General features: G+C 41.3%; 1 protein-coding gene across 1 annotated transcript in view; it reads right to left on the reverse strand.

Annotated features, from left to right (window-relative positions):
• Positions 1-2,430: 2,430 nt before the first annotated feature.
• trpc5a (transient receptor potential cation channel, subfamily C, member 5a) overlaps positions 2,431-21,206 on the reverse strand; it is a 195,619-nt gene continuing 176,843 nt past the window's right edge. Inside the window, exons 14-18 of the mRNA XM_026163141.2 lie at positions 18,814-19,009; positions 18,165-18,374; positions 9,336-9,377; positions 7,185-7,274; positions 2,431-4,314 (exon numbers count right to left, since the gene is read on the reverse strand). Coding sequence (XP_026018926.1) covers positions 3,286-4,314; positions 7,185-7,274; positions 9,336-9,377; positions 18,165-18,374; positions 18,814-19,009 — 1,567 coding nt within the window. The 3' untranslated portion in view covers positions 2,431-3,285. The remainder of the gene's footprint in view (positions 4,315-7,184; positions 7,275-9,335; positions 9,378-18,164; positions 18,375-18,813; positions 19,010-21,206) is intronic.

Consider the following 21,206-nt stretch of genomic DNA (forward strand, 5'->3'; position numbering starts at 1 on the left):
CACGTCTACTCTGATTGTTTCAACAATCTACCTCCAGGAATCTGCTGTCATTTGTGAATCCTTATATTGATGCTATGTTCATTGTTCTTTATACTAAGAGGATGACTGCTATTCTCTCACTGACAAATTCAAAAACTGCCGTGAAAAAGTAGCCGGAAATGCACGGGAGGAATCGATGGTACTGAACAGGCCAATCACAGTAGGAGCTTCAGAGGTTACTCCTAGCAGACCTTGACGGGCTAAAGAGTTAATGTGAAAACATATCCAAATCCCAAATTGTGAAATGTTTGCTAATTCAAATGAAAAATAAAACATCCTTGTACTTTTAAGATCTAAATGACCAACTGTGTCTTAATTTCTCACAATTACTAAAATCAAACAGTATTAAAGCAGTTGTCATGTCATCCTCTGTTACTGGAATGTAAAGTAAGAAGACATTGATTTTTAAATACTAAATTGATGGGCTGGCACTGCTAAGCACTTAACTGTGCACCTGCTGTCCGAGCTCTGGCCGTGACATTATGATTACAGGATGCACAGCGGTTGACGTCGTGACATTTTGGAATGCTGATTTATTGCTGCTCTGAGGCTTTCTACTGCCAGGACAGCTGCCTAACCAGAGGGCTTTTTTATGAAAAAAAGAGGACAAGGACGGACAAAATGAATAAAACAGTCAAATAAGAAATAAGAGGAGGTGATGTCATCCTGCTGAGAGACCAACAAAAACAAGACCAATACTTTTAGCTGGCAGCTATTCATCACACAAGCTGATTTTTAAGTGCGTGAATGTGTGTGTGCTTGCATGTGTGTGTTGCAGGTAACGGTGTTTTTTCTTTTTTTCTTTTTTGATCAAACATGCATAATTTCTCTACTTCACCGCTGACAGTCGTATATTAACCAGAGTAAAATTCAACAGCCTCTGCTCATGCCAACCCTTTGAAGTTGCCTCACCAAGCGACTTCAAGAGAAAAAAAAAATCATGATGAAATTCTGGTGAAATTTCCCTTTTAAATAGATTTCCCAGATAGATAGAAAGGGAAACTCATCCCCATTTTAGTCCATCTGTTCCTCATTCAAGCATATCTATGTGCCTTCACTTATTTGCCTCATTTCCTCTCCCTCCATTCGTCCAATCATTCCTCCTGCCTTTATTTCCCCTGACCTTGTTCTTCCTTCCTTAAAACGTCCCGCGTTTCTTAAGCTCTCTCTCCCACCCCCATTTATCCATCCCTCCTCCCTCTTCCACACAATAAATATCTTATTATTCACCAGGTTAAAGTGTACTTATTAAGGAAGAGCTGAACGAGAAGCCAGGATATCGTAGGCAACTCAAATAGAAGCAAAGACAGTGTATAGAAACCAGAATAGTCCTCATTATTATTAATAGAAGTCTCTTATTATTATTACCGTTATTATTATTACTAGTATAATTGTTATTAGGATAAAATAAAGTTCCTTGGCCCTTGTTGATGCAGAGAGAGAGGGTGCAGGTTATTGACAGCAGAGCAAAGGTTCCATGCTGCTTCTGTTCATCCCAGTGATTCGGTCAAATTTAAATCCATTGTTCCATGGTTAAAGGGGACGTTATTCCGTGTGCCATCTCCTTCCATTCAGCTGAATGTAAAAGCATAGTTCAATTCAAATTCCACTGGTTTTAAGATGATTTAATTCCATTTTTATTCCGATACAGATTCGAAGTTTGGTTAAAGGGAAAGAAACCATTATGTGAAACTTTCCAAACAGGGATATTTCCTTTTTGAAAAGTCACTTTGAATCCTTGTAATCCCATAATAATGATGTGTGTTTTAATCTTTCGGAAAAAAATAAAATGAACTCCTTTGGTCTCATGGTGGCATGTGTGGAAAATGGCAGATGTATATAAAGACAGTTTGGCTTTTTGAAGGTTGTGAAGATCAGACAAAAAGACGGGGACTGCCATCGAGAGGGAAAAATAACTCCTAACAGACCTTCATCACAAAACAAGAAATCAATGTAATTTGTCCAAGAGCTTACACTTAAGTTCAGTTAAGTTAAGTTCAGTATTTTAGTAGCTCAGGTATACTTAGCTCCATTTGGCAAAGTACTTATTTGGGATGATTGTAACCATCATCCTCCCCAACCCCTTTCATGCGGACCCCAGCATGTCAAAGCACCACAAAATTTTCAATGCAAAACCTGCCTCAAACTTTTCCTGTAATTTACTTTGTCCTCATTTACATCCTCATATTTTTAATTAGATACTTTTACCCCGATATGAAATTCATATTTCCTTCTCTTGTGTTTTATTCACAATTATATATATATATATATATATTTCTCACTGTCGCTATTACAGTTTCCAAATTATATCACAATGTCATATTTAAAATTGGCTATATATATATATATATATATATATATATATATATAGCCAATTTTAAATATGACATTGTGATATAATTTGGAAACTGTAATAGCAACAGTGAGAAAATGCTATCATCTTACATAGTTTATATTTTGGCAGTTAAACATCTGCGGAATTGGATTCTAGCAATGAATGTTTCTTATGTATCCATGGATGGACGGACATGGATTTCTGTGACACTGAAGAAAACTTGATGATAAATGACATTTATCTGTGTTTAGCTAGGTAGCTAGGCTCTCTTGGAAATTCACTCAATGGTGAACTTGCGTGTTTCCATCTTAAAAAATCCCAGACAATGTCAAACTGGTGATACTTCAAATTACTGGAATGTTCTCCAAACAGGTTTTATTGAGTTCTCGCAAGCAAGGTAAGTCAGCTCAATTAATTAGCGACTTAACTCCAAAACTTTTAAGCAATGAGGTTCATGCGATAGCGAAAGGTGTGTGTCTGAACCCTGAAAAATCCCAGACAACGTCAAACTTGAGATACTTTGATTGTCTGGAATAAGTTTTCCAAATAGATATTTATGGACTTTTAACTGAGTTCTAGCAATTTATCTCCAGAACCTTCCAACAATAAAGTCCACATAATAGTGAAAGTGTCTGTTTAAACCCTGAAATATACCAGACAAACTGTCTCTATGAACATCTGCCACTTTAGGATGCCCTCTGTGGTGTTACCATGACGATCAAGTCAATCCTTAGAACCTGCTCCATTCTCGGGTGTGCTGCATTCTAGAATTCCAGAATCCCAAATCCATCCAGGTAAGTTCTAGAACGGATTCCACCAAATTCTCCGCCCTCTCTCTCTGTCTCTCTCCATCTCTGTATATATTCAGCCATTTTGCAAACAAACAAAAACAGTTTGGTAGTCCCTTTCTTCTATAGCTGTGTAGTGACGGAGTCCTCTATGACCTCGCAGCTGTCCTCGATGACATCATCGCAAGGTCCCACCCAACCGCCCATCATCATCACCCCTCCTCCTCCCCCTCCTCCATCCACGCTGCCATCACCCGATCCTCCCATGCCTCCACCCTGGAAAACGTCCTCACTGGAGTCCAGGAGGCGCGAGCTGGACTCAGACATGTTGGAAGCACAGTGCAGGGATTGGCAGGGGCAGGGGGGCGGGAGGGGCAGTGTCAAAAGCGAGTCTCGCCCATTCGTTCTCCGAGGAGAGAACGACGGGTTACTGATGTCAACAGAATGGCCCATCTCGTTCAGGTGAGTCTCGCTTCTGGTCACGTTGCTGAGTCCGAAGTCGGAGTGGCTGTGGCTCCCCAAGGGGCGGAGCAACCCGTCAGAGATGGTGTAGGAGACTGGGGACTGAACAGGGACAGGCATGGGTGGGGCTTTGCGTTTGGAGCGGGAGAACAGGTAGGAGAGGCGTTTGAAAGAGTCCGTCTTTGCACTTGGACCTGATAGGCGCTGCAGACGGCTCCTTGTACGAGCGAGTGATGATGAGAGTGCTGAAGAGAATGATGAAGATGACGACGGGACAACAGAGGTGGAGGATGGAGAGATGACGGTCGTCTTCAGCCCATTGCTCTTTGGTTTTCCCTCCTCTTCCTCCTCCTCTGTCCCCCATTCAATACCTTCCTCCAGCTCCTCCCCACCTACCCCCCTTTCTACCTGGGTCATTCCAGAAATAGAACGCACCAGTGCAGACACGCCGAGCGTTGGTGTCGGCTTTGTGTCGTCTTCTGCTGGAGTCATGAAGGTCACGCTCTTTGATCTCTGGACTCCCAAGCCTCCTCCGGTGCCTTCACCTGACTCGCTGTCGTCCTCAGATGCCATGGCACCATCATCTTTCGTTGTCTCACTGGAGGAGGAGTAGTTACGCCGAGGAGGACGCCGGTTCCCAAGGAGATCTAGGACCTCGTAGCGGAAACTGGAGATGTCTTGCTTCAGCTCCTAAAGATAGACATGAATTCATAATGTAAATCCTAAGGATATAACATTTCCTGCTATGAGAAGCTAAAATTGAGGTTTAAAAAAAGTAGCACTTCTACTTTTCATTCGGAGGGATGTACTGTTAATTCTAAATCCCTATATCAAAAAATATCTAATATCCAGAGGAAAACCAAGAAGTAAAAACCACAGAAAGGGAAGGCGAGGGTGAGGGTGAGGAGGGTAAGTGGGAGAGATGAGGCTGATGACTGGCTGAGAGAGGGGAGGTGAACCATTAGTTTGTAGAAGCAGAGGGTGAAGAGGAGGGTGATGAAGAGAGGAAGATCAAGGTCAAGAGACATGCAAAAAGAGAGGAAAACAGAGTGGATAAATCCTGAAAGTGAGTGTAAAGAGACTGGGGTCGGTGGAGGGGAAATGACGAGAAGCAAACATTTATTCTCAGTTTAGTTGGCATCAATGAAACTTGTAGGTTTAGTCTCAACTGCTTAACATAAAAGAAGAGAAAATAAAGGTTTAACATGGACAAAATGAGTAAGTCTGTTAACCCACCAGTATTAAAATATCAGAAGCTTCAGGGTTTACTCAAAGTTTCTTAAACTGTATAGCCACACATCTGACACCAAGTACTTCTGTACTGAAGATGACAGTGTAACAAGTATTTATGGCAATGCTAATAGCTAGATAGCCTGCTAGCATTGGTACTGTACTGTACTAATGATATAGCTTCCTCCTGCTGATGGAAAATTTGTTGGTAAAACTGATGATGAAGTGACCAGCGTTCCAAACTCAACTTTTTTGACTGTTATGAATACATCATCTTGGGCAGTAAGATTGCAAGTCAGCAACAACATAGTGCGACCCAACTTTGGGAGACACGAGTGGCAAGAAAGGGGTGAGATAAACTCACTGATGTCTCACACCCTGTACCCGATATCACCTTTGCAAATATCCTATGACCAGAGGTGTGTTATATCTTGCAATACAATTGTAAAGAACAATTCCAGGTGGTATGGTCCAAAGTGTCACTTAGCACTGAGTTGTATTTGATTTTGGGGAATGATACTAGAGCACTTTCTTGTGGTTTTTGTCTTTAATGTCTGTAATTGCCATTGTGTGGCATTGTCAGCAAAATATAATGCTAGATCAATGGAGCAGCTAACTTTCTCTGAGTAAAGAAAGAAAGAAGAAAGAAGTGGAAACGTTATTCTTCACGGTCTTTAATGGGTCAAACCCTTAAAACCCTGGTTCTTCCACTTCCTACAAGGTACTCAGTAACTTGAGACCATGAAATCATGATTTATTCTCCACACTTCCAATTTCCAAAGGACCTTGAGAGCCCTAGGACATACCCTCGTGTTTATTTGAACTGTCATTTCTTCTAAAAATTGGTTTACAGTACAATCTAAATCTGTATAGCGACCCAGACATTATGCGATATCTATATTTCTGTGTATTTTCATGGAACAGAGACAAATTAGATCAGTTTCTTCTGACTGAGAGTTCCATCATGTTGTTTGTTTGTATTTTTGTGCTTCAGGCCATCTTTACTTTAAAACAACTGTTAACAGTTTCCATTTGTTTATACTCCAAATCTTTTGCTTATTTGTTTTACAAACAATCTGCATTCGAATTGCTTTGAATTTCTCTTCATCATCCGTATGATGTGGGTCTTCGTACCCAGTTTTCTTACATAATAGCTAGAGGCTGTGGATGGGCGGGGCCAAGCAATTATTTGTAGCTGTTTATTTAGTGTGTATATTATGTAATGTTGCTTTGTTCTTTTTAAATTGAGACCTTTAGGACATTTTTGGAAAATGGGATTCTACATCTCCAAAGATTAGCCTTTTAATCATTTCATCACAGATTAAACGAATTATATTCCTTAAATCAGTTGGTTTCTAGAAATGGATAAGCATTGAAGGGAAGGAATTGCCTCTCCCTTTTCCCCCCAAGAAGAAAGTAAAACAACTATTGGAAGATTTTCACTGTGTTGCTTAGCTCTGAAGCATCCACCAGGGAGGAGGGCTGATGTTTATTCCCATTCAGATCACGTGCATCATGAATTTAGCCTGTAGCTTTAATACAGAAAATTACCATAAATGCCTGCATAAACATGCACTCTGTTTACTGTAACTCGCTGCTTGCTGCATTTTTCTCCTGCAAAACAGAGAGCAACAAGACCCAAATAACTCTGCTAAAAAAAAAATCCTTTTTGTCTGTCTCACCATATGGGATCCAAATGCTTCACTGGGGAGAGTAAAAACTGACTTCAGCATGCACCTGATCTTAGCTATGTGTTTTTAAGCACACAAACGCGCACTTTCTGCACAATTACAACTCCCGTATTCTACATTAGTACACACAGAAGTACACGAGCACACTCGGGGTGTGAACATTGATTGAGTATGATGTGCACCTGATGTTGTTTTTGCATTGAAAAACCCAGAGGAACTTTCCACTTCAAAGCCCAGGCTGGGCTCCAAGGGCTTCATGAGAAACAGACTCGGGAGGTAAAAGCAGCTCAGAATAATTTATGGCCCAGAATATTTTGGAAAGGCAAAGAAGCTCTCTTCAAGGGTTATTGACTTAATGGCTGGTATTGATGAGAGCTGTAGATTTGGGGCAGGAGGTGGTTATTAAAAATCTTTTGATAAATCTCAGTAGAGACGAAGAGCAGCTCTGCATCTGGTATCAATGAAACCTGCACTATTATCACAGCACTAACATACATAAACAGTTGCTGTGCTCTGTTTCTGCAGACTGGCCTGTGAAGCTTTTAATTACAGATTTGCTGCAAACCTGAAGAAAGATGGATTTTACACTCATTACTTACAGCATGTGAGAGGTGTTCTGTCTTTATTCTGATCACCCACCTTAAAGTTTTCCTCTGTCAGTCCCTCGTCTGTCTTGGCACTGCGTATCATTGCTGCCACGTACCTCTTCACCAGGTTCCGGATCACTTCCTGTTGGAGACAGGTGCCATAATTTCATTGCTAGCATGTGGTTGTGTTTTTGTGATGGACCTGTCCAGTCTATGCTAACACCTGCTGATAGCTTCACACTCCACCCTCTCTGTACTCTCAACTGCTCTTTCGTTGGTTACAGCCAGTTCACAGGTCATTGTTGTTAATATCAAATCAACCAATCACATGAATTTAGGGCATGTAGAGATTGTCAAAAATCAACAAAGAACTGGGGTCCAAGGCAGGAGGACAATCAACCCCCACCCCTAGGGGAGGAAGCAAGAGTTACTGAGAGTGAGGGGCAAACAAAGGGCAAACGCACACTACCTTAAAAGGATTTGGGGGTCAGGGTGTCAGCACCCTTGGCCACTGTACTAGTGTATTTCTATTGTGGGGGGGAGGAGACCAGAGGTTATAACTGTAACTGTTGTGTGGAGTTCTTTAGATCAGCCTTTAGCATAGGACTGCATAGGAGTGCAGTGTGCTGATCTCCAGATGCATCTGTAAGAATAATGGGTAATAAAAGGATTGTGTAAAACATGGAAACATCTCAGCGTGATCTCTATCAGGACCAAAAGAATTGCAGAGACCGGCGTTGTCTCAACAGTTTCCAGCAGCTTGTTGAATCTGTGCCATGAAGAATTAAGTTAAAATGCTAAATTGGGGGTTTTAAAAAGCCGCGAGAGTGTCTTGTAGTTCTTGGACGTTTAAGCTTGTATGTATCTTCTCTGTAAATCCCTCCAAACAAATCGCCTCCAAATCAAGGATGTGCTCCTACTGAAAAAATAATCCCTACAAAGAGAAACTTCACAAACTTACTAAGTACTTACTATACTGGCTAAATCCATCTCCATGATACACTGACTTTTACTGATTTCTAATGTACTGAAAACCCACTGAATCTTTATTCATTCAGATATTATATTGTTGTGCTCTGTGTCTGTCTGAGCTGTGTGAACATTGCAATGCAGCACAATTCAACCCTGTGTAGGAATTTAAATGTTATTGTCTCATTAAGTAATCAGCCAATGAGGCGGGTCACCCTCATTGATTTACAGACCAAAGACAAATTTCACAAGCATTTGGTGCTCAGTGGGTGGCAATTCAAACCCTGACACACTGCAACAGTGCGCGCACACACTAACACACTGCATCCTCCCACAGTCAACACCTGTGCCTGCCAAACAGGACGGTCTGGCATGCTGTCACTCTCCGCCTCTGCCAAGACACACCACACACTCTTGTTAAAATGCAGGACAGATTCCTGCAGCAAACCTTAAAAAACATGGACGGATATCAAAGTAACAATCAGCACTGCCAAATACAAAGTACTGGCGTTCCTGCGTTTGTAGTCCCTGCCAGTGCTGAGGTGTCAAAATAAAAGAGCTCAGTTTTGGTTGATTTGCTCTACTAATACTGAAAAAAATCCCCTTAAAGCTGGACATCAAACGGAGGGTTACAGCTGCCAAAAACAATACACGGTTTCGTTTACTGAAAAAGGTGCTCACTGTCTTTGTAACTCAAAGTAGAGCAAAACTCTCAAAACACAAATTCACTTGGATTCACAGTAATCAGACCTTTTGCTATTCACGAGATGAAAAGCACACAAGCTTTTCTCTAGTGATTTTTAAGGCCAAGGGGGTTAAAAAATTCTCAGGTGATAATAGTTACCTGACGTTCAAGAGAAACAGTGAAGATGTTTCAGAGCATCTGGATTACATTGGCCTTATCAGCGAGCCTTTACTGAACCCTACAGCACCCTTGAATCATACACTTTAGAATCACAGATTCACTGGTTTTCAATGTTGAAGCCTCAACATTTGCATTATGGCAGCCAGATGGAAGTACTGGCTTTCTGAAGCCACATGTGGCCATCTTTGGACAAGAGTCAAACAAATGGAAGCGAGACCGAGTAGTAATACAAAGTGGGGACTTTACATATAACTCAGTGACTATAAACCTGAAGGCACTGAGTTTGCTGGCAAAGCAGTGTGGGGAAAAGTAGTAAGGACACTCCTACTGTATGTCAGTAAAGATGAAGACTGTGCAGGAACTACACACCTGGTAGTGCTGATTCTGCCTCAGACTGTCGGCATGACGCTCCTGCAAAGAGAAGAAACGTTGTGTTAATACATGGTTTTCCACATTTAGCAAAAAGTTCTTTTACTCCTGTATCTCCAAAAATGTGCACTCCCTTACAACTAAACTGTACCCTCACTTATGAGCGCAGGGAACGCCCTCTCGCCACCAAAGACCAACAAAGCCTACATAAGGAGGCAACAATGACACTTTCATCTGGTATATTTGGGGTCAACTCCTCTATGGGACCATTTTTATTAAGGTTTGGCTCTTCTTCTTCTTGCTGCTGTACCCTTTTAAGGGTTACTGCAGCAGATCACCTGCCTTTATCTTACCCTATTCCCTAGCATCCTCTGTCACTTAACCCTTTGCATGTCCTCCTTCACTACACCCATGAATCTTCTCTGTAATTTGGTAGATTGTGTTAAACAGTCTGGTCACTGCCCTCTCTAATTGACTCCATACCTCCACAGGATTGTCATGAAGCATAAAAAGTTGTACAAAATGCTTTGAGTGCCCAGGTAGAGTAGAGAGGCACTATATAAGACCCAGTCCTTTTACCAACCACTCTTCAACCTCTTCAAAGCTGCCCTCACTTCCTCCTCACTAATCCTCTGCACCTTTTTATTCACCAACTTTCCTCTTTTCTCCCTCTCATTTTCTTATTTTTCATAAAAAAAAACACCTGCAAGGTTTTGTTTAGAGTGTACCCTTTAACCAGATTACCCTTCTTAGAAGTTTCACATCCAATTTTTTGGGTTGTCAAAGCAGTTTGGGGAAGCTCTGGCTACAATATTTCGACTTAGCTTCTGACAACAAAACCCAATTTGGAGCGGGTGGGCAAACATTTCTGCCTGTCACTGTTTCAAATACAGGTAAACTGAAAGAAAAAAAACTTTGCTGAATCAAAGGATGACAGCTGGTGAACTGAGCCTGGAAATTTGCTAATGTGTCCCCTCTTTTTGCTCTCCACATAGACTGTTTACCTTTGAGCTAGTCGAGCCTGTTCAAACGCGATTGTGCCACAGAAACGAGACTACAAACAGAAACCACAAATATGCATATTCATATCGGTTTATAGAGATCATCATCAGGATGATAAATCTGACATTTTTATAGAGAGTTTATCTGTCTTCTAGTGCCAAACTGAACCAAAAGCAGCCAGGTAACAAATTGATTTTGGGAATTTCATAAGAAAATTAAGCTTTTACAATCCTTCATACTAGAGAGGTGCCGAATAATGAATTTCATTTAATCATTTTTTTCCACTCAAAACTATTATATATGTAACAGTTTAAAGGGCCAAGTTATGCCCTTCATTCACATTTCAGTGCTGTCATCCAGAATCACAATCATTACAGTGGCAGAAACGAGCAGAAATGTGAATCTCTCCTCTATAAAAGGCTTTTCTCACCTTATCCAATGATAAATTAAATCGAGGCGAGCATGCTGGGAGCATGAAGGTTATTTTTAGCGGGCTACAGCAAACCAAACCTAAGACACAGGACTTGTCACTCTGCTGCAGACTTTGCTGAACTCAAGAAGACAAACAGACATGAATACGTGCAGATTTCGCAATACGATATCACATATAGAATAATAGATAAATCGAGGTGAAACCGTTAAAGGAGTTCAGAAAAAAGTAGAGAAAACATCTGTTTTCACATCAAACCCATACAAGTAACCACTGCACTAAAGTGACAACAGGTTTAAAAAAAAAAAGCTCAGAAAACACAATAAAATATATGATCGAATTTTTCCTTTTTATTATGAGTCATTTTACTTTATGTGTATTGTGTGCTGATGTTCTTGTAGCTAAGGATTTTAAATGCAGGATCTAGACAGTTATCTGATCACAACAAATTAAATAATATTAATAAAAAACAATAAATCTGCAGTTGGCAAAACACCTCCCACCTCCACCACGACAGCTCCTCACTTTCCTGCTGTGTGACTTCATGTAACATCTACTGTCACATATGTCTGCGCTGCTGTTCTTCCTGCCTCTGGCTTTCCACGTTTGCCTGCTCGGTCCCACAGCAAAACATGAACTAGTCATAAAAAACAATCTGTGTTTGTGATTCAGATGAGTTTGAAAAGAATGCATTTCAAATGGAAATATATTTGTTATCTGCAGCACGTGCACTCAGTGGCCCTTTTTTGGGTACAACTGCTCAATGCAAAACAGCATGGGCATCACATTGAGGAGGAAAGGAGATTAATTAATTAATTCTCTGCTTGGATTTTCCCACACAACCATCTTTAGAGTTTAATGAAAAACTATCCAGTGAGCAGCAGTTCTCTGGGAAAACAGAGCAGAACGGCCAGACTGCTTTGAGCTGATAGGAGCATAAACTCAAACAACCACTCGCTACAACCAAGGTATGCAGAAAAGCATCTCTGAATGCATAGCATGTCAGACCTTGAACCAGATGAGCTATAGCAGCAGAAGACCGGACGCCACTCCTGTCAGCTAGAAACAGGAAACTTAGTCTATTACTGTTATTTCTACCACCTCAGTGAAACTGGACAGAAGACTGGATAATAGCTTCCTGTCTGGTGAGTCTTGATTTCTGCTGAAACGCTGAGATTGTAGCGTCAGAAGTTGGTTTAAACAACATGAAAGCAGTGGATCCATCATGGTTCAGGCGGCTGATACTGTGATAGCATTGGGAATATTTTCTTGGCACGCTTTAGGTCCGTTAGAGCTTTGTTTAACCCATTAAAACCGCTGTGAGCACAAACTACTGTAACTCCTGAACCAATTGAAAAATTTCAGCAGTTCCTGAAAGCAGCAAGTCTGTGCTTTTCAGTGATATGAGAGTCACGGTAAACCCATGCAAGGTGCCTCCTTCCAAATCTCGGCAAATAACACAGGACACAGTAAAAATAATGGTACAAAGAACCCAAAGTCTGTCTCATCTGTCAACAAACCTTTGTCTTCTTGGGGCTGCTGTGACGCCATGACTGGGATTACTGTATTCACCCTAATATCATTGAAAAGTGCAGAGTTGCTGCTTTCAGGAAGCATTGGAATTACTTTAATTGTGCAAATGGTTCAGGAGTTCTGGGAGTTTCGGATGTTTAAAAAAATGTTGCAAAAACCTCTCTGACACCAGCAACAGGTTAGGCTTTAGAGGGTTAAATGCCACAGTTTACATGAGTTGTATTGTTGCTGATCATTTCCATCCATTTATGACCACAGTGTACCAGGCCTCTGATGGCAGTTACCAGCAGGATAATGCACCGTGTCCCAAAGCTCAAACCGAATCCACAAATCTGGTTTCTTGAACATGACAATGAGTTCACTGAACTCAAATGGCCTCCACAGTCACCAGATCTCAATGTGATGCAGCACCAAACAGTTTAACCCAAACTACGACTTTCCAAAACATGTAGTTTTAATGCTCAAATCATTTTAAATAAAAAAAAAAAGTAAAGTGTTTCACATCCAAATGTAGACTTTTTCTCCTTTTTAAAAGTGGAAAACACTGATTTCACGTAAATGCACACAAATCAGTATCTGACATACGAGAGCGTGGTGTTCAGGGACACGACAAAAGCTGAAAAACTGTGTTCAGAAACATAACTCAACTGGTCATAGGTTGGGAGGATTTTGAACATGGAGGAGCTGTGGTGAGATCCACAAGTTCATTTTACATGGTAATGTAAAGGCTTTATGGGGCAAAGTATCATTTTTTTAACCTCACACATCAACTTTATCACAATCCTAGACACACGAGAAACAGAGAGCTCATTCAAACCAATTTGCTCCTTTTAAAATCTCAACAATATCAGAAAACAGACGAATATTTGGCCGGATATTTGTCAGCCGCAGATGCACGTCAGCCGTAACTCGATGTTTCATTGGCGTCGAGACGACTAAAGGCTCGTCGTCCTTATCAGCATTCCTTCATTTCTGCATCTGTCACACAAACATCCATCATCTCTCTCCTGTTTCGTATCTCGCATTTTTTCATTTTGTTTTCATCTCGGCCCAATCACGGCCGTTTCACCTCTCCATCTCCACTTCATCTTCGTCATGTTCTACACTTGTCTAACTCGACCCCCTTCGAAACTGTCTCCCTCTCTTTCTCTCACTGCTTGCTGCTAATGCAAAAAACCCGACACATAAAAAACTTCACTCAACCCCGTCCCTTTCTTCAGAGCAATCATTATTCTTCATATCTCACGCTGTTTTTGTGTTTACTCTTAATACACACACACACACACACACACACACACACACACACACACACACACACACACACACACACACACACACACACACACACACACACACACACACACTCTCTCCCTCAATCAGATCTCTGCAGTGCTGTGTGTGTCTCTGTGAACCTATGTGGGCTGGTTGGCTTATATAACTCAGCTGACTTCAGTTGAGGTGAGCATGCCAGCTGCAGTGTGTGTGTGTGTGTGTGTGTGTGTGTGTGTGTGTGTGTGTGTGTGAATTATCGCTCTGCGCCGCGTGCTCGCCGGCTCTCTCCAGCTGACTGGGCTGTTAAATGTGTTTATCTGCCGATGTTCCTTCTGTGATTATAGAAACGCAGCTGATGTTCGTCCACGTGCGGTGCGATTGTATTTGTTAGGCTTTTCTGTGTTCGGCTCTTTCTTTGCCTCTTTAATCCACCCTCACTGCGAGCAGACCGAGTCCTTCTGCTTTGATCAGGTGGGCGACTGCTCAGAGGTCAAAAAAGCCACATTCACTGCAGATCATTTGGATCTCCATGATTTTATTAATCACAAAAAGAACATCAGCTGACAAGTCCTTCCTCCGCCTCCCCACTCACTTTTTGTACTAACTCTGCTGCTTTATGCTGCTTCTATTTCAGTCGGTACTTCACAGCAAACTAAACCATCAACCCGAAATGTTCAGTCATAAGAAGAAAAAGCCTGGATTTCTGTCAGGTTTCACAAATCTCTGTTACTCTAGTGTATGTAGGCTGATCACAGTTGTCTGTGTAATAAACCCCCAAAATTCAGAGTCAGCAGAAGACAAATACAGTATGTCAAAGTTTAAAAGAGAAATACTGCTGTAAATATTGTGGCTTTTATATTGGGACTACTGTCAAATCCATTTTGGCTAAAAAAAACCCCAAACCAAACCCAAATACATTATTTTAATGAGAGCTTTTTAAATACATGAGGCATAAACTCCTCACAAGCAGCTGTTCAGCTTTTCTCAGCTAATGGAAATGGACTGTTATTATCATTATTATTATTATTTAAATTAGTTTTGTTTCTTCTGTGATTCAGTCACACTCGAGCTGGGATGTCAAACTAATTTTACACCGTGGGCCGGACCAGTGAAGCTAATTAATCCCTGACATATCATAATATAAGAAAAACAAGTGCAATCTCAAGAATAAGTCCCTGATTTCTAAATGGCAAATGTGCAAAATAAAAATTCCTGGTAGCTTACTGCCCAGACTGTCCTGTATTTATAGTGGAAAATTCCTATGTTTGACACCCCACTAGAGAACCTAAAAATAGGTTAGTGACCTGATCGCTACTAGGAAAGATTGGTTGTCACTAGGGGTGGGTTTTAATAATCGATTCATCGATTAAAATCGATTCTGGCTTGGATAACGTGACATCGATTCATTAAAATCCTGAATTGATTTTTTAATATAAATGTATTTTGCCCAAAATTCCAGAATCTCAGGTGAAACCTCACAAAATTTCAACAACCACCAAACATTTAAAACTGTAAATGAGAGCAGGAACACGGCTTCTTCACAAAGATGTAAACACAAAGCGCCGACCCGCGGATCAGAATCAGTGAGATGTGACTGCACCTGACGGCACGCACACGGTCTGGGCTGAAAGCCGACAGCTCGCCGATTCTGATGTTTCGGCGGGTCGGCGCTTTGTGTTCACGCCCTTTTTGCGCCGATTCTAAAGCTGTTAGTTTGATCTCTCTCCAAACAATATTGACCAAACCAGCAGCAAAAGAAGATCCAAACTACGCTTCACAAAAACATCGTCATGAATTCACTCTGACTTTTACTGTTTTGCTTCCACCACAATAAAATCACACTTCATGCACAGCTCTCTCTCTCTCTCTCTGTACTTCAAGAACAGTTTCAGTCTAAAAATCTGTTTTCTGCATTATTCGCTTGCTTGTTACGCACAAGTCTACTGTTGTTTACAGCGCTGTCGGCCGATGTTTTTTTTACTTACTTCCGAAAAGAAAACCTCATTTCTGCCGTTCAACAGGCTTCTGAACAAATGTAAACTTTTTAAAATACAAAATGCCTGTTAGCCGTGTCTCTAATAAAACCGCTGTAACTTCAGAGGTAATGTTCATATGCTGATTAATGGTTTTCTTTCGTTTCTGATGTACTGCAGAATACTTATATAAAATCCCAGGCCAGGAAAATCACCTTCATGTTTTTCTGTTTTATCTTCAGCTACTTTGACACAAAGGCCTCTGCTGTGATGCTTACACCTTTGATAAAGTCTGGAAAGTGTCAGCTTCCTTTTTATAGATACAAAAATATGTAAATGTACTGATCTGAATTATATTATTTCTGACTGTCTGAGGCAAAATTTCCCAGATTCGAATCGAATCGAATCGTGGATCAAATCGATTCAGGACATTGTGAATCGGAATCGAATCGATTCTAGAAATCAGTGACGATACCCAGCCACGCAGTGATTGCACTGAATTTGCTTTTAGAGGCCGATTAGTTGACTAAGTAGTTGATTGATCAAGCATTTTCAATTATAAGGCGATTACACATGAAGACACGGTGCTGTCCGACTCGGGCTGACTGCATTTACTCTCAGACAGACTGGCAAGTCAGTCTGGCGCAGACAGATTGTCAACACATAGCAATCAATGGGAGTCAGTCTGTGCAGGTTAGCAAAACGTACACACAGTGTGCCTTTTTGCAATAGTGAAGATGATTCAGCTGTTTTCAATCTGGTTATATTCCTATATAAATCAAGCACCGGTGTCATTTTGCAGGTAAATAACTGTCCTGCAGCGACTACGTCACTATTTGTGGACAAATTTCTGTCTCGGACATAAGAGGCAGATGTAAGATGGCCTATGCATGCAGCTGGCGACAGATCTGCAAGTTCCCATTTCAACTCTAACAGACAGAGAGTTGAAATCATTGCTGTTTTGCTCCTGCACACAAGTCATTTCAAAGGGAACAATCACAAGTTTATTGGACAAGGTTGCAATAATCTGTCTTCCTTAGTGTGACAGCAGCATAAAAGTCCCCTAAGGAGCCTTTCTGAAGATTTTAGTTGCATCAAAGACCTTTGTAGTACAGTTTGGCTTTTAAGCTTTTCATTCTGATTTACAAGCTAAAGAAGATCCATCTTTTCATTTCAGAGTCATGGAGGTGTTTTCCACCCATCACAGGGCAAGAGATGAGGTCCACCAGTCATTCAGCCATCCACTCTCACATTCACACATATGGCCAATTTAGAGTCATCGGTCAACCTATCAGACACGTCTTTGGATGTCAGAAAGAAGGGAATACACACACGGACAGGTAGAATGTGCAAACTCCACACAGAAAAGCCCAAGATTCACTCCATAGCAGTCTGTTGAAGTTTACCACAGTCATTCTTCAGGTCTTTGCCCCTGAAACCGTTGTTTCTCTTTTCTGAACTCAGTGGTTTCTGTCATATTTCAGACAGATTTCCAGTGAGAGTAGTCTCTGCCTCTACAGCTACCTGTAGAAAAACCCAGGAATGATTCCAATGGTCATCAAACCACGACTTTACTGACATACACTGAGGTGTCAAAACTTGTCATTAAGGGTATAGAGAAGATCATCGAATGTAGTCTTTATGAGGGAAGAGTTCAAACCTCCAGCTAAGTTTCCATTTATGGCCTGTAAATTCTTCAGTCTTCAGCCCAGGACAGTTTGTAGGCTTTGCGCACACATAGCATATTAGTTCACACATTAGCAGCGACTCCAGTTTTTTCTCAACGTTGTGAACTTTAAAGGTTTCGTCTGCAGCTGCTGTTCTGAGTGTCTCATAACTGCAGAGTTTTGATCCTGGCAGCTGCATCTTGTTCTGTCACCATCAGTCATTTTCAAAATTCATCTCCATCTTTCCAAATACAAACAGACTAAACCACATTCCTGTCTGGGACTGGAGTGCAGAAGGCAACAAGGATGACACAAAGAATAAAGGAAATAAAACAATACATGTGCTTCAGTACAAACAGTCCATCCTTCCCATCAAATATTTTGTACTTCACTTTTGCAAGAAAACAGGGAAATAGTTATAATTTCCATCTTCCCGTTCATATCCTCAACAAATACTGAACATAACGCAGAGAGGGACTTGTCCAGGGTGGGTGTCTCTCACCCAGTGTCAGAGTTATAATCTATAACTACCGCTTGTCCTCGACATCGTCAGCAAGATTATGAAACAACTTCCAGGTTGAATTTAATTAAACAATGTGTAATATTTCTATCTCTATATTTCTATAAATACATCAAATCTTTGGTTTTGAAATTGTGTCTAGAGAGCAGATTGTGTAGGTTTTTTGGGCTCTTGTTTTATCTGTCTTTTATAGTGTCCTTTTCAATTTACAATTGAAACCTTGCACCACCACAAGGTTGTGAAACCCTGCCCAAGAGTTAAACTCAGAAAAAGCAAATTAGAAAGATGCTGTGCAAACATCTGAACAGACTGTTGATGCTTTCAGTGACAAAATAATAATTTAAGAGGGAACCATTATGGTTAAGCTCAACAAGAATGTCGCAAACAGAATCCAGATACTGTGAGCCTCTACCTTATTCTGCCTCCACTTACCGTGAACTCCCGCAGGTTTTCACATTTGTGCGTCTCCTCCCCGGGCGGCTGCCCTGTCCTGCACAGCTTGTTGTGGAGCCACATGAGCAGGTACCAGAAGGACTTGGGGCTTGGAATGATGTTGAACGGAGGCGGCAGCGTGCCGCCCTCGTCAAAGTAACTCATCCACAGCTTGGTGCGTGCAAACTTCCACTCAATGTCAGCATGGTCCTGCAGCAGGAGAAGGAGGCACCTGAATTTACAAGCTCAAGTGACAAGGACAGACATCTGAAATCTCTGAATTCCTCTTCATTAATGGTTGATAACGTCCACTGAACTTAAATATTTGACTTCAATATTTAACATATCAAATTCTCTTTGCAGGGAGCAGTTCACACCATAGCATGAAATCTTAACTTCTTATAAAAGTAATTTGATGAATTTCATAATTATCATTGATCTTTCAGATTATGGAGAAAACTTGTAGTGTTTTGTAATTTAACATGCAGTGACGGTCGCATCCTGATTAAAACAGAAAGCACACTAACCCTAAACAAACAAACTTCTCACGGTATAGGAACTGAGATCAAGAGTGTTCACTGGACAAATGACACCAAACAAGCTTCCCCTCACTCATTAATCCTTTCAGCACACTCGTGCTTTCACTCACAGCAATGAGTTGGTAGGAGTTGTTCATCATGGCGATCAGCATGTTGAGCAGAACCACCAGTGAGATAACGTTGTACGTCCCGAACATGGTTGCCCCGACAAACTCCGTAAACTCGTGGCGAGCCTTCACGTTGGTGACGTACAGATTTAACAGCCCAAATATGGACCAGAAGAGAGACTGGAGAGTCTCAAATAACCTGAGGACAGAGAGAGAGGAAACTTCATAAGGTTCTTCAAAAGATCACAACAACAAACTGCTTTTAAACAAAAAGGATAATGCAACAAACCAGAGAGACAACGCATAAATAGCTTTTATCTATATAAACCTGTCTCTAACTCCAAGCTTTAATTTGCGCATTATTTAGACACTCACTCAGTTTAAACCACTCGTCTCCCAGTTATGTGTGTTTTCAAATGCAGCTGACAAGCAAAACAAATTTAGACTGATTTGCAATTTAATAGAAATTCAAATCCAAACTGAACACTCAGCTAATGTTGTCAGCATGATTGATATGAGATTTAAACCACCCACAGGAAATGTCTTTTTGGGTAGAAGCAAATGTTATAAGCTGACAGATGTAAGTTCATTATGACTAAGCAAAACTGCTCTCACATCGCTAAAGCTGCAGTGAGTGGAGACTAAAACTTTACCTGCATATGAGTTTAACATTTAAATGCACAAATCTGCAATTGTTATCAGAAAATGGCCACAGATCAGAGTTAGTAATATCAGTGCTGAGTTAAACCGAGTCGGCATTTGTTGGCACAGAACCTGCATCCAGATGGCAACACATTACATGCTGCAGCAGGAGAAAGATGAGCATCAAATACACAGTGAAGCAGTTTTTTCCTGCACTGAGACAATACGGCGATGTGTCCTTCCTAAGGGTAGATTACTGACCCGCCGTCACTCCAATGACCCTGAAAATGATGTCTTCACACATTTCATTTTTGGGTAATTAGACATTTGTTCGAAATCTGTTTGCTTAATTACAAAATGCACAACCACATTTCCATCTTGGCTCTGAATAAAAACATGAACAGAGAAAGATAACACTTCAATCCTAGAGAACTGGTTCAACGAACATTTACAGGTCAATCCTTTTCTTGGATAATTGACTGACTTTGTACCCCTTCCTGATGCAACCTTCCCATTAATCTAGGCTTGTGACAGCCTGAGGCTTGTTCTGTTTACCCCAAAGCTACTACCTAAAATGTTTTAGCATCCACAGGCCAGACCAGAGCGAATTTCTGAAATGATGAAATTGCTGTGTAAAATCGAGGTTATCAGGTGCACAGCTGTTCCCTGCCTCGGGCTCCCTGGGAGGTTTGTCCAGCTACACCTCACCCATCTACACCTTCACAAAGCTGTGTTATGACGTGCCGGTGATGTGGTTAAGGCTTGGCTTTCAAAAATTATTCTCATTTTACAAAGTTCATTCACCTCAGGTTGCGTCCGTGCAGCTCACGCCTGCAAACTGAGCTCTTGCATTTGTCTTGTGACCTTTTAAGCACAAATGTCACTGTAGTAAAAAGCCCCCGAGGGTCTGCTTGCAATGGCGTGTGCGTTCAATAAATGCTCAGTTTGTCCATGATTAAAGCGGACCACCTGTGCTTCTGCTGAACACTCGTTGTAAAGGCAGAAAGAGACCTGCAAAAAATATGGTTCAAAAAACCAAAAAAGCCTCTGTACCTCACCTCGCTTCTCTGCTTTCTCCTCAAATATGACCCACAACTGTTAATCTTGAACCCAGAAGCAGCGCCTGGATGTAGGTGTGATGTGTGCATGTCACTGCAGATAAACAGCGAACCAAACCTGCTTCACTCGGCTTTGGTTACAAAATTTGGGTTCGGACCTAAAAACAACTCCAGAAGTTTCACTTCTGTAATCTTCACTTATTACCACCCCAGGTTTCCTCTCAGTTTCCATCTGCATTGATTTTTTCCCCACCCTCTCTCTTTTCTCCCCTCCTTCCACCGACTCTTATCATCTCCCTGTGTCACTTCATTCCTCTGTTTACCTCCTTATTTTATTTCCCTTCGCTGCTCGGTCTGTCTCGGTCTCTCAGTCTTTTTTTCCCCTCTGTTTGTGTGACAGTCCCAGTTACAGGGGAGGTTATTGAATTTTTGATGAAATTGGTAGCGGCCGACACTACATCATGAGAATGAAAGAGCGAAAAAGAGCGAGAGAGAGAGAGGTTTTGTCTGCGGGGTGTTATATTTGTGCTGCATAAAATATTTAAGACTCCAGCATTTATTCTCATCGCAGCAGGACTGTGTGTTGTCACCGGCATGTGTGAGTGATCGCTGTATCAATCGGCGTACAGGCTGCGTGTGAGCGATGGTTTCAATGTTTGTGTGCGCGCTCGCTCGGCGCAGAGAGAGACAGAGAGG

Source organism: Astatotilapia calliptera, chromosome 3 (assembly GCF_964374335.1).
Source record: "Astatotilapia calliptera chromosome 3, fAstCal68.1, whole genome shotgun sequence".
NCBI classification, from domain to species: Eukaryota; Metazoa; Chordata; class Actinopteri; order Cichliformes; family Cichlidae; genus Astatotilapia; species Astatotilapia calliptera.